General features: G+C 43.9%; 1 protein-coding gene across 4 annotated transcripts in view; it reads right to left on the bottom strand.

Moving 5' to 3' along the window:
* The window catches only part of LOC144941097 (beta-1,4-galactosyltransferase 2-like), a 41,944-nt gene extending 35,120 nt beyond the window's left edge, over nt 1–6,824 (bottom strand). For all 4 annotated transcript variants that reach the window (XM_078867576.1, XM_078867577.1, XM_078867578.1 and 1 more), the window contains exon 1: nt 6,231–6,824. In XM_078867576.1, coding sequence (XP_078723702.1) covers nt 6,231–6,534 — 304 coding nt within the window. In that variant the 5' untranslated portion in view covers nt 6,535–6,824. The remainder of the gene's footprint in view (nt 1–6,230) is intronic.
* Nucleotides 6,825–12,508: the final 5,684 nt, after the last annotated feature.

The following is a 12,508-nucleotide window of genomic DNA, read 5'->3' as shown; positions in this document are numbered from 1 at the left end:
AAAAAAGAACCACATTTAGATTGTCACCAGCAGCTATGACAATACCATACGAAGGAAAAATAATTATTTGAACCTGTGTCCAATTAACATTCAGTATAGCACATCTACAAAGGAGGTGGAGTGTTGAAATTAGCTCCTGGGCAGGTGCACTAGGTGGATTGTTGTATGGCAGGATAGGGAGACATGGTGGTGGCTTGGGGAGTCCTTCATCCAGCAGTGGATTAATCAGCTGATTATGACTTGGCATTTAGCTCATTACAGAAAACAAAAACGTTTGATTCCGAGCCTAAGTTGAGGGATATCCTAACCGGTTCTGTGCAACTTCATCACAAACCTGCACGACCTGCATGGTGAAGTATAGTCAAGCAAAACCAATGGCGAACAGAGCATGGAGAGGCCTTTATTCTGCACTGGATAGCCAATGTTTGATTATGATTATGATAATACATATTTACCATGTTAACTGTAAACTAAGTGTGCCAAGAAGCATGGAGATGCACGCTTGGAATTACGTAGAGAGACATGGATTGGAGAACGTACACCAGTTTAATGTGTTTCAAACTGTCAAGAAATGTACATGATCTTGGGAGATTGAGCGATGAACTTGGCTTGCGTGTAGGTAACTCGGTGGATTTTTTCATCGCGGAATCGTGAGATGCAATGGCTTTGGGAGGCCGTCCTCAAGCAGTGTATTCATCATGGCTGATGATGATGATGAATCGCAATGAGAATAATGAAAAACTCTCATTCGCCAATAACACTACCTTCAAAGAAAAAAACACCGGTGATTTTTCAGGCGAGCGTGCTTCTTCGTAATACATAAATGTGGACAATTACCATCGCCCCCTGTTCATTATGGGTTATATTTGTACAGTGATCGCTTTCTGAGTCCACATAGATGTTACCCACGGGTGAAGAGGTTGAGAGAGAATCGTAAACTGGTTATGGAGTATAAAAATGCTACAGGTCTGAGTGGTGGAAGAATTCAGGTGGACTAATATTAGGCACATTATGTTTTCAGAATGCCTTACAACAAATATCACAAACAACATCCCTGTTTGCTGACAAACCATGTATTTTTTATTTAATAGTCCTGTTCTAATGCTGGTTGAGGTGGCACAATTTCATATGGGCTGGAAAAACCTGAATTATTACTGCACTTGCTCACCCGAGGTTGTGGCCGAATTACAATACAAGCGATGCACTTGTCGGGAGCAAGTATTTGTTTTACCACCCTTAAAATCAAAATCAGCACAAATAAATTACATTTGCCAATGACACTGCCTTAAAAGTAAAAAAAATATAATAGCAAATTAATTCACAATAACCGGTCGACTATTTTCAACACATTTTTTTAGCATGAGTTATATGTCCGAGGGTGCTTTTTCAGCAACAGCATCGGTCATGATCTATCCACTGCTGGATGAAGGCCTCCAAAAGCCGTCACCATCTCTCACGATTCTGCGCTGTAATGATCCACCGAGCACCTGCACACAAGCCGAATTCTCATCACTCCATCTCCTCGTCGCATGTCTCGGCAATAGGCCATAATCCCTTCTCGCAACGTGTCGTGGCCAAGCACCCTTACTTTTCTGAAGAGTCAGAATGATGATCTCTTTAACTTCCGGATGTTTTTCACAGTATAAAAGGACACTACGCCTGACAATAATTCCCGATGGGGCAGATGCTTGCGTAACGCTTACATTCATTCGATAATTGCGTTTATTGCATTTTTGGCAATGCATTATTTTGACTGCCAGTCAAAGATGACATATTATATCGTGTACTTATTGCAGACACCCGAGGCCAGGGAGTCGGCAAATAAAATAACAAGAGCAGCCATTTTGTCGGATTCGGTAAAGCAACTCGATATTTCAAGAGCCGCAAAGCACGGGAATAGGAGACGGTGGGGTCCTTAATAAAAGTAGTTGTCCTTAAAAAGCCGCATGCTTCTCCAAAGTCGCAGGTTGCCGAACCGCGCTCCAAGCATTCTACACGACTTTACATAAGATAGTATTGCAATTTATTGTCCTGCCACAGTGCTTAGCCTTGGCACACTCGGACTATGAGCCTGGTGGCCTGAGTTTGTGCCAAATAATTTCTGAACTGGTCCTGAGTGCCCACGTAAAAAAAGACCCGCACCAACCATAGGCATAAAAACAGCACTGTGTATATAAAGCACAGTAGTACATCTGTGTTAGTCAATCAAATGTCGAGTGGCCAAATGCCTGGGGTGTTTGAGCCAGATATTCCGTAACTCCGACAATTGGCACCAGTTTTGCCAAGCCCGCTTTATAAAAGCGGAATAAAACTTTTTTAGAAGTAGCTTACATGGGTTTTTTTGCGGGGGTTCGTTTTAGTTGGAGGTCGTTTTATTTGGAGGTCGTTTTATTTGGAATCTTTTTGTGTTACAGGTGATAATAATGGTTGTAGGACCGGTTTAGGCAATTGACAGGTGTTAATTAATTATGCACGTAATTAAGAGATTGAGAATCCTCGTATCCACACTCTCCGACTGACATGGTTGGCTACGTACGGTGCGAAAGAAGTTCAAAACATACGGGTAGTTCTCGGCTTACGTTCGTTTGTAAGTCGAACGGTTTGTAAGTCGGAACACAATAATGCACTACATTTAAATGCCCATACGGTCAGTGTTGTGAAACGTGTTACGGTTCAACGAAAAAGGGGGGGGGGGGGAGGGTTCGCTCATCTGAACAAGTGCGAGTTCGATTTTTTAAATAAAATGTATTACTATTTGTTTCCATGGAAGCTGTTTTATAAGTACGGGTGTTCGTAATTCGTGCATTTGTAAGTCGAGGACTGGCTGGATAAATACATAACTCCGCCATTCATATCAGAAAACACCCACGAGTTGTGAATTTTCTGGCGTGTCCAATTAAATAAAACATCCTACGTTCCACGTCCGACATGTTCTGCAATCTGTGCCCCATTGAGGCAACAGGGGCCACGGGAGGGTGGAGAGCATGAGGATGGCCTCTTTTAAAATGAACCTAATTACACACACATTTATTTTACAAATATTTTGCGTGCAACTTAATGTTGTAGGCAGCAAAACTACAACAGTAAAAAAAATATTATTTTTATTTCGTTATTATAAACACCTTCACATTCCACCCTCTCTCAAGCCCAGCCGTGGTTGGCTATGCACACGCCTGGAGGAATCCAGCGTTGTTGAGGCAGTGAGTGTTGGTGGATCACAAAAATGTGGTGTAACTCCCTTCCCGTGCACGTCAAGGTGCCATACCCTGGGGATAGTGTTGCTCCCTTGCACGCGTGGGGTTTCTCCGCAGTTCCTCCGGTTTTCTTCCCATTTGTTTGAACACTCATCATTAATTGGCAGGACCCTCATTAAAACGAGTCTTATGTCTCAGCGTAGCTTTGCTGGATAAATACATTATCTATTATCTCTTAAAAATGGGTTGTTCGGCTTATTTTAAGCTTGTTTTGAAAGGCAGTGCCACTAGTTTTTTTCTCATGAGACTTGGCAACGCTGCTATGAATATATAGGTGTTCGAATAGCATGAATTGATGTGTATAAAGATCTGTGTTGAGATTGTGTTGAATTTCATTGCAGTACACTGCGGAGTTTTGATAGACCGAGGCCGAGAAATGTTCAGGTTGGGTCTACAGTGGAAAATACGGCAATTCTTATTACATGTAATATATAAGTGCAAGGACGATATGTATATACAATGTATACCTCAGAAACGATATAAAACAGTAATATAATAAATGCGCTCTGGAACTCTCCAGTCAAACTGTTTAACGAATTCTTAAATCCTCCTGTCGTCAAAATCCACAAGTGCACACAAAGTTCTTACTCACCTGTGGCTGCTTACTTAGTAAATTGAAAGTTGCCCCCTACGCTTGACTTGAATACGCACAAAGGGAGGTTGTTTTTCACTTACGTTGCCTTGTCAAACCAACTCCTGGCCCTCGGCCAAACGGCTGTAGTTCAGTTAGCATGGGGGGGGGGGTATTAGCATGGGGGTTGGCAATGGATGGAATGTTGAGGACTCCCCCCCCAACAATAATTGACGTTGCAAACAGGTACAACTAGGTACTTAAAATTTAATTAATAAATAACTGCCATTTTCCTCAAAGTTATTTCACTAAACTACAAACGAAACTCTTATTTAGCTGATCAGGCCCACCGAGCTATATAGCACTTTTTCAGAAGCGATCTGGCCACAAATGATAGCTCAACGAAGTGGATTATCACGTGGAAATGTATAGCAGACAAATAATCGAAACGCGTGATGTTGATTCTAAACGTGGAGGGGAAAACCCTGAGGACCCGGAGAAAAATGCACGCGACCGCGGGGCAAGAGAGTGGCACACAAACTCCAAATATACAGCAGGCGTCAGGGTCGGGATCGAACCCACCGCATCCTCCATACCAGGCGAGGCGTTAACAGTTCGCCAAAGTTGCGCCTCTCGAAGTCTCTAATGCACGTCTAATCATGACGTCGCTATTGTGGCACGTCATTGTGTGATTTACTCGGTGTAACTTGATAGCAAGTCAATAATCGGCACGATAAACTGCAGTGATTATAAATACGCGTGGCAGGATCGTGTTTAGTGAATTACAATTGAAGGACTTAAGTCATCCTTATTCTGGCTGGGATTACATGAGGGGGGGGGGGGAATGCAAGACAATACAATTGTAAAATACAATTACAAACATTTGGGAAACTTGATATTGAGATATTTTTCGATTTAAAGCTTTCGTGACTGCAGGGATTCATCTTCTTGGTTCTTTCGGTAAAGTCACGTAGAAGGGAAGTATGTCTGAATGAAACAGCACGTGTGCTGTTTCATTCAGACGCTGTCGCCTCGACAGATCTGGTTTTCACCCGAGGACGGCTGTTTGCGTTGTGGCCGAAACGTCGTGAGAATTGTTTTATTATGTTTTATTTTTACTATTTTATTACTTCCCTTCTACGTGACTTTACCGAAAGAACCAAGAAGTTGATATTGAGATATCATATCATGTCGCAGCGACTCGCGTTCCATTGCCGCTCACGTCCAGCAGCGATGACGAATATCGGAAGCGGTTCTGGGCTTCCCCTAAGTCGACTCGGCCGTAAATGCATATTATAATGCTGTGTACAATCACTTCCTCATGCTCCGTTGCTGGCATGAGTGATCGTCGTAGTCTGTTCAAGGTTATGGGGGGGGGGGTATTTGATTGTATTCCCTTTATTAACCGCGTGTAGAAATGACAGACAAAAACATGTTAAGTTAAATATTAACTTGAGAAAATGACGCTGCTAGAAGAAAATATGGCCAATGGTGAATGATAATGAGGTAGTGACAGCCAAGGTACGGAACGCGTCTTAGAGGTCACCCACAGGAAGCGATTAAATCAGCTCGCGTGCGAAATGACGGCTTGGGGGAGGTCCTTCATCCAGCAGTGAATCGATCATGGCGGACTAGGATTGTGCTGTACGCGTGGGGGTCTTTTCACCGTGGTGAGGTCTCGTACCACCGAGATTCAAAGGAGGATTTGCGTGGATGTTATATACGGCGGTCCATTTATAGATAGCCCCCCCCCCCAAAATAAAATAAACAGGGAGAAATCGCGTATAAATATGATTGCACTCTCCCGTGTATGATACAGAGCCATCCGCACTAACAATATCCACTCAGCCCCTCCTCCCCGTAGAAATGCTCTAAAGTTGAGTAAAAAACGTTGCTTCAATAATAACCACACCGAGCTTTATCATAACGCGTCAAACACACACAGGCGAGCACATCGTGTTATTATAACTCATTGTTTAGCGTTCAACATTTGATTACAGTTTTACCAATGACTGCGTCGTACCGTATCGTGTACTTATCTTTTGTGTGCCCCTCTCACCTCGTCCAAGACGAGGTAAAGTTCACAGACGCATTGTAACCTCATCAAGGGTGGCACAGTCTGTTTTTTTACAATCGGGTTTAATTGTCTTTTTATATTAAACCCGGTCATCTGAGATTGGGAGAAATACGGTTTAATTGGCTCTAAAAAAAAACGATGCCTGCCGCTGGAAAAATCGGGTTTTTTTCCACCCATGAACTTCATGGGCGCAATATAAACGCGAGTAAAGTATTGTTACAATATCGTTGTAGGTCGTTACGAGTATAGTTAACAAGCGAAGAGGAGTCGGAGAAGTAAATATGATTACTGCTTTTGTCGTTATCGAGCCGGGCGGGATGTTACTCACCAAGGCCTGCGGGGTCGTCGGAACACGGCTCCGTGGGTTCCCGGGGAGGACTCTGGCCCGAAACGTCGACGTTCTCCTGCACCCCGAGCGTGGCGCTTGCGAGGTCCGCCCGGTGCGTCTTCCTCATCGGCGGAGGGGGCCACACGGCGTCGGCGTCCAATCGGTCCGTCAGATTTCTTTGGCGCAGGAACGAAATGGCCTTCGCGGGTACCTCGGAGTACACGACCAAGACCACGAAGAAGTGGACCGAGCACAGGATCACCAGCGACACGCACACGGTCTCCAGCGGTTTTGACAACGACATCTCAAGACGTTTTTGCGTCACCCGCTCCGATTGATCCCTTCCTCTTGATGCTGCTGCTGATGCCGATGATGCTCTCTTTCTACGTTGGGTTAACGAGTAATTAGTAACCGCTGCGGCTGGCTGGCTGGCAAGCTCGCTCGCTGCACAAAATAATTTGTAATCTATTACGGTAGGAAGAGGCAAAACGGCGGATTAAAGTCACGGAGGTGACATCTGACGACAAACTGTGGGGATTGATCGGCGCTGCAACTCAGAAAGAACCTCTCGACAGACACCGCTGCTTGCGCGGTTCCCACCTTTGTGCGTTATTTCTTCACAAAGTGTGTGTGGGGCGGTGGGGGAGGGGTTTATAGGGGTGGGGACTGATGGTGTTCCATAATGCGGAGAGAGTCCGACGCGCATACAGATGGTGGGAGGTGTCCAGGTGTCGTGAGCGACACGTATCTGTGGAATGCATCCAACGGCGAGGGTGTGGTGTCACCACGGAAGAGGGTCTCCATCCGTATGGAGCGGTATATTCGTTAGAACGTTTAGCTCAGGAGAGTGAGCGCATATGTATGTTGATCGCTTTCAATTCACGTTTCACGTTTTGTTTTCATTTCGTTAGAGCAGCAGCGACTTTTGGCTTCCGTAAAGGGCGCAAATCAAACATTGGGCCCCCACGTCTGACTGATTGTCACACCCTCTGAGCTGATAATGTAGTCACTACGCCATTGCCCCGAGGATGTTAATTAAGTAATGCTATGAAATGGTCTCAGGTGTATCGTCTGAGGCCATTTCATAGGAGTACAGCACATCGCTGGACTAGTGACGAATTATCACGTTCTGTTTACGTGACAACCCTTACTAGTTGGCTGTGTCGGGTGGTGGCGAGTTTTAACGACACATTTATATATTTACGCATGTGTTTAAAACTGTTTATCGTCCTATTAATATGCTGCACCGGACATCCCTTCCTTTGCAAACGAGATGTTCCATCTTGAGAAAGTATCCAGGTCACATTATTATTTTATAATCGCTAGCTAAATAAATAATACGTACGAACTGTACAGCACTTAATAATTGATGTGGAACCGGTGGCGCAATGGTTTGCTAAGTGCGATATAAACGCGGGTGAACGTCAGTGCTAAGGGGTTTATGATCTATGCGTGTCCCCCCCTCCACCAATCACTAACTCGTGTTGACCAGCGTGATGAAGTATGGTTAGAAACTCCGATGGCCGACGTAGCTTGGAGAGGCTTTGATCAAGCAGCGGATTGACCAAAGATGTACATTATTATTTGTGATTTTTTTTATTGCAGCCCATTGTGAATCCATTGCGAGATGATATCGTCCCCATGCCATGTCGGTCACGATTGTTTGTTGTACCATACTTCTCCACTCTGGCCAGTGCTGGACAGTGAAGTGGACGGATTCAGGACCGCTCCCTCTGCACATGCGTGATTAAACAGTTAATAGAGTCGGTAAAAAAAACATAAGCTTCACCCTTTCCGGAAATAATACATGCGATAATATGTTCAAACACCAAGCAGACGTCTGTCACAAGTCATCAAAATCTACATTAACCACACACATGCTTGTAAACCATGCAAACAAACAGGCTTTCATTATGCATGGATTGTCCTTGAAAGTGATTAGCCTACACCTTGAAAGGGTAAAGAGCTTATTCTTGTTTACATCATCTGGATACTGGCAAAAAAGGAATATAGATAATTCACAGTTATTTGTTTAACCACTGCTGGAGGGAGGTTTGATCATACTTCCCAACGCCAGTCAGTGAGGTTTGGTGAAGGTGGAGCAGGGAACTCAGGACTGGTTCATCACTCGCCATCGATGCTAGCCGTGGTTAGTTATCGTGTCATTGCGTGGTGCGTTAACCACTGCGCCACCGCCCCTGGCTGTATGTGTTATCTTTCAATACATACTGTATAGCATTTTTTAAAGGCAGAATTGGGGGCAATGGAAGTGGTGCAATTTAGTTAATTGTTAATAAATGGGGAAATTTTACAAGGATTATATATTTTTGTTTACGTAAAATGTTGACGTAAAAATATCGCAGGTCATTTGTTTGAGTTGCCCGCAATATACATTATATAGTGATGATTATTTATCAGTCCTTGGTCAATCTACTGCTGGATGAAAGTCTCCCCACGCCGTATCAGTCGTGGGGGGTTATTTGGCCATACTTCACAACGTTTGTCAATGTGAGTTGGTGAAGAGGGTGGAGGTGGGGGGACATGTCAGGACCGATTTCAGACATCAGTCGTCATTCAAGTAAGACATGACCGGGAGTCAAACTCAGTCCAGAATAAACACTTCGCACCTCCTGGCTTGGACATTCATCGAGAGACACTTGTGTGACCCATATTCTTGGTTCTTTCGGTAAAGGGAAATAATAAAATAATAAAAATAAAACAGCTGTCTTTCCGACAGCTCTGTTCTTCACCCGAGGACGGCTGCTTGCGTTGTGGCCGAAACGTCGTGAGAATTTTATTTTATTATGATTTTTTATTTTATTTTATTTATTCCCTTCGACGTGACTTTACCGAACGAACAAAGAATATGAATCCCTGTAGTCACGAAAGCTTTAAATCGAAACCTGTGTGACCATCAACCGCACCAAAACATCAACAGGCCGCTGCAGACATCTCCTTCAAAAATGGAAAGTTAAGGACACAAGCCAAAGCGCGACCTGTGACCATGCAACCCAAACTTTGGACCAAAGAAGTAACCCGCTGTAGCATGCGCTCCTTCAACGGAGGAATAACAGAACAACACGTACTCTCTCTGCTGAAGCCCTCTCGTGGCGAGCAGGCCACGACATTGGCACCTCTGATTAGTACGGTTGGCTACGTACGGTGCGAAAGAAGTTCAACAGTACATACACTCACATTTAGCTCCTGAACATATCGCTGCCATCATGCACAAGAATAGAGAAATGCACTCACCACTCCATCAACACGTCGGGAGGTGAAATCACGTGTAGAATTGCAACAACGACAACAATGTTCGCCTCGCCACGTCCTGTTCGTTATGGAGAGGGGGGTGGGGTGTTAAGTATTTTGCCACACCTGGTAAACATGCGCTTTGGCAACGTGTCGAGTCAGTGAGCCGTGGCCCGGGGATCAACTGCACCCGCGTCGCCGCATTCACTCGTTGACCTTTGCAGCATCATTTTCTCGGGATACATTTGAAACAACATTTATAACGTTTGCCCCTTGTGTTTTTTGCCGAGGTAAGGATTGCACTTAGTTTGGGTTTAACGACGTTGCTCGCTAGATGAAAGTACATCACCTGTTTACAGTTATTTTTTTGCAAACAACTTTCAGTGGAACCAGAATGTACACGGACAAAAAGGCGGGCACTGCGATGTATTTGTGCGCTGGTGCCGACTTTATTGAGGGCGATATTACCACGTCAAATGAAGTGTGATTGATTGATTGAGGCACAACCTAAACACACACAGATATTCATCATCTAGGTTTTTGGGTCAGATCGCGTTATTTATAAATGTGTCGTAACCCTCCACCACCCGACACGGCCAAACAGTAAAAAATGTGTCACGTTTTTCAAAGGACAAAATAATTAACTTCTTTAGCCCACCGGTGTGCTGAAGAGAGAATCAACAGCATTTTAAAATTTGAGTACGACGTTTCGATGATAATTACAATCAGCTTCATCGGGCAAGAATGGTTAAGCTCTCCTATTGCTTCCGGTCTTAAATAGAGCAGCATCAGGGTGACCTCATCATTCAATTCAATCTGGTGCAGTGATTCCAGGCAGAGAGGGGGAGGGTATTGTAATTATATAGATTGGTAATCATTCAATTGTTATTCATTGGTATTTGTTTCCCTTATAAGGAATTGTAATTGTATTTATTTAATAATACGCTTCCAGGCCGCACTAAGCCTGTAGCTGTCAGAGCGATTGAAGTTATTTCTGTTTCTTTCAATTTCAATGGATTCTCTAATTAGTCTTGGCCAGTAATAATTAGTTTTACATACCACTTCAACGTTATCAAAATCAATTGACTGTCTTTGTTGACAAGCATGCTCTGCCACTGCTGACAGTAGTGTTTGAGATAATTTAATGTTTCTTTAGTGTTCTTTTAATCTTACGCTGATGTTACGTCCCGTCTGTCCAATATAGCATTTGCCACATAAACAATGAACCTGATATACACCTTCTGTTGATAATTTAGGCAATTCGTCTTTAGTGCCAGATACCAGTTTTTGAATTTTGTGCACTGTACCAAATCTTACTTTAATGTTTTGCTTTTGCAAAACCCGTGCTAATTTGTCAGTTACTCCTGAGATGTATGGTATTTTGATTGTTTGAACAATCTTGTTGCTTTCAGCAGTGTTGCTTTGCGTTCGTGATTTGGCCTTCAGTGCTCTATTAATTTGAGCATTATTGTAGCCATTCTGTCTTAGTGCTTCTTTAACATGTTTCATCTCTCTCACTAGACTCTCACCATCTGACACTGTTTAGCCCGATGTATGAGTGTTTTAATAAGGGATGATTTCTGAGCTGGGTGATGATGTGAATCTGAATTCCTTATAAGGGAAACAAATACCAATAAATAACAATTGAATGATTACCAATCTATATAATTACATTATCCTCCCCCTCTCTGCCTCGAATCATTGCACCAGATTGAATTGAATTAAATGATGACGTCACCCTGATGCTGCTCTATTAAGACCGGAAGCAACAGGAGAGCTTCAGCATTCTTGCCCGATGAAGCTGATTGTAATTATCAGCGAAACGTCGTACTCAAATTTTAAAATGCTGTTGGTTCTCTCTTCAGCACACCGGTGGGCTAAAAAAGTGAATTATTTTGTCCTTTGAAAAACGTGACACATTTTTTACTGTTTGGCCGTGTCGGGTGGTGGAGGGTTATGACACATTTATAAATAACGCGATCTGACACAAAAAACCTATATTATGAATAATATTGGTCGCGAAAGCCTACGTGTTAAACACACACACATCTTGTTTTGGAGCGACACAACATTGGCCATGCCACCCAGGATGCTCAACACGAGTTTGACATCAGGTTAATTGTAAAGGTGCAGCCCTGCAATGTCTTCATCACACCACTGCTGGTGGAATGGGCCTCCAGTAGCGAGAGCTCTAAAGATCAATTCGCGTATCGATCCGCTTTATTGTTACCTTCCGCCTGGCCTCGCTGTTGCTCGTGATTCCGAAACAACAGCGGTTCTCTAAATTAGCGCCGATACTGTCTCCGTTGTTCCTCCCCTTGGCCAACGATGTACGGCAACTTTGCACTGTGTAGTGAGTACCTTGTAGAAAAGTGCCTGATAAGTGTTGTTTATTATTAGACATCTGGCAGTTCACCAGCATAGCTTTAAATAAACACGATGGGACGCTTAATGTGGAAACCATTCGAAGGCTTCCATGTGTAATGACAATCGAGCCTGCATGTGGTCTGAGGGGACTAGTGGCCACGGGAGGTAATGACATGGGTATCAGTTTTGAGTGCGAAGGGACTGGTGGCTACGGGAATGTTCGAGAAGGGAGCGTGGTCAGGTGATGGAAGAGGATGGTGGAGTCTGCCGGTGGCGCGAGCGTCCAGAGTCAGCGAGAATGATCGAGAAGGGGGGCGTGGCCTTGTGTTGACATATAAGGAAGATTCGTGGGAGACTCGGGGCTGTTGCGGTGGGATCTCCTCCGGATGTCAAGTGAACGTGTCTTCAATGAAGTGCCATCTCAAGAGAAGTGTGTCAAGTCGTCATTACACATGCATTGAACAAAAAAAACATCAAATTCACACGAAAATAAATCAGCGTAAATGCTAATGAATGTGGCTCATCTCCATCTTCTCTGCAGCTGACTTGACCAGTCTCACTCCATCTGTATTGTGTATCTTGCACAAAGGCTGAGTGCTGTTTTCACATATTTTGTTGCTTGAAATGTAGCATCTTTGTCAACATCTCTCTCATTTCACTAT

This window comes from Lampetra fluviatilis, chromosome 24, assembly GCF_964198595.1.
Source record: "Lampetra fluviatilis chromosome 24, kcLamFluv1.1, whole genome shotgun sequence".
Taxonomy (NCBI): domain Eukaryota; kingdom Metazoa; phylum Chordata; class Hyperoartia; order Petromyzontiformes; family Petromyzontidae; genus Lampetra; species Lampetra fluviatilis.
The sequence above is the reverse complement of the archived record's forward strand: the minus strand, read 5'-3'. Positions and strand labels throughout refer to the sequence as shown.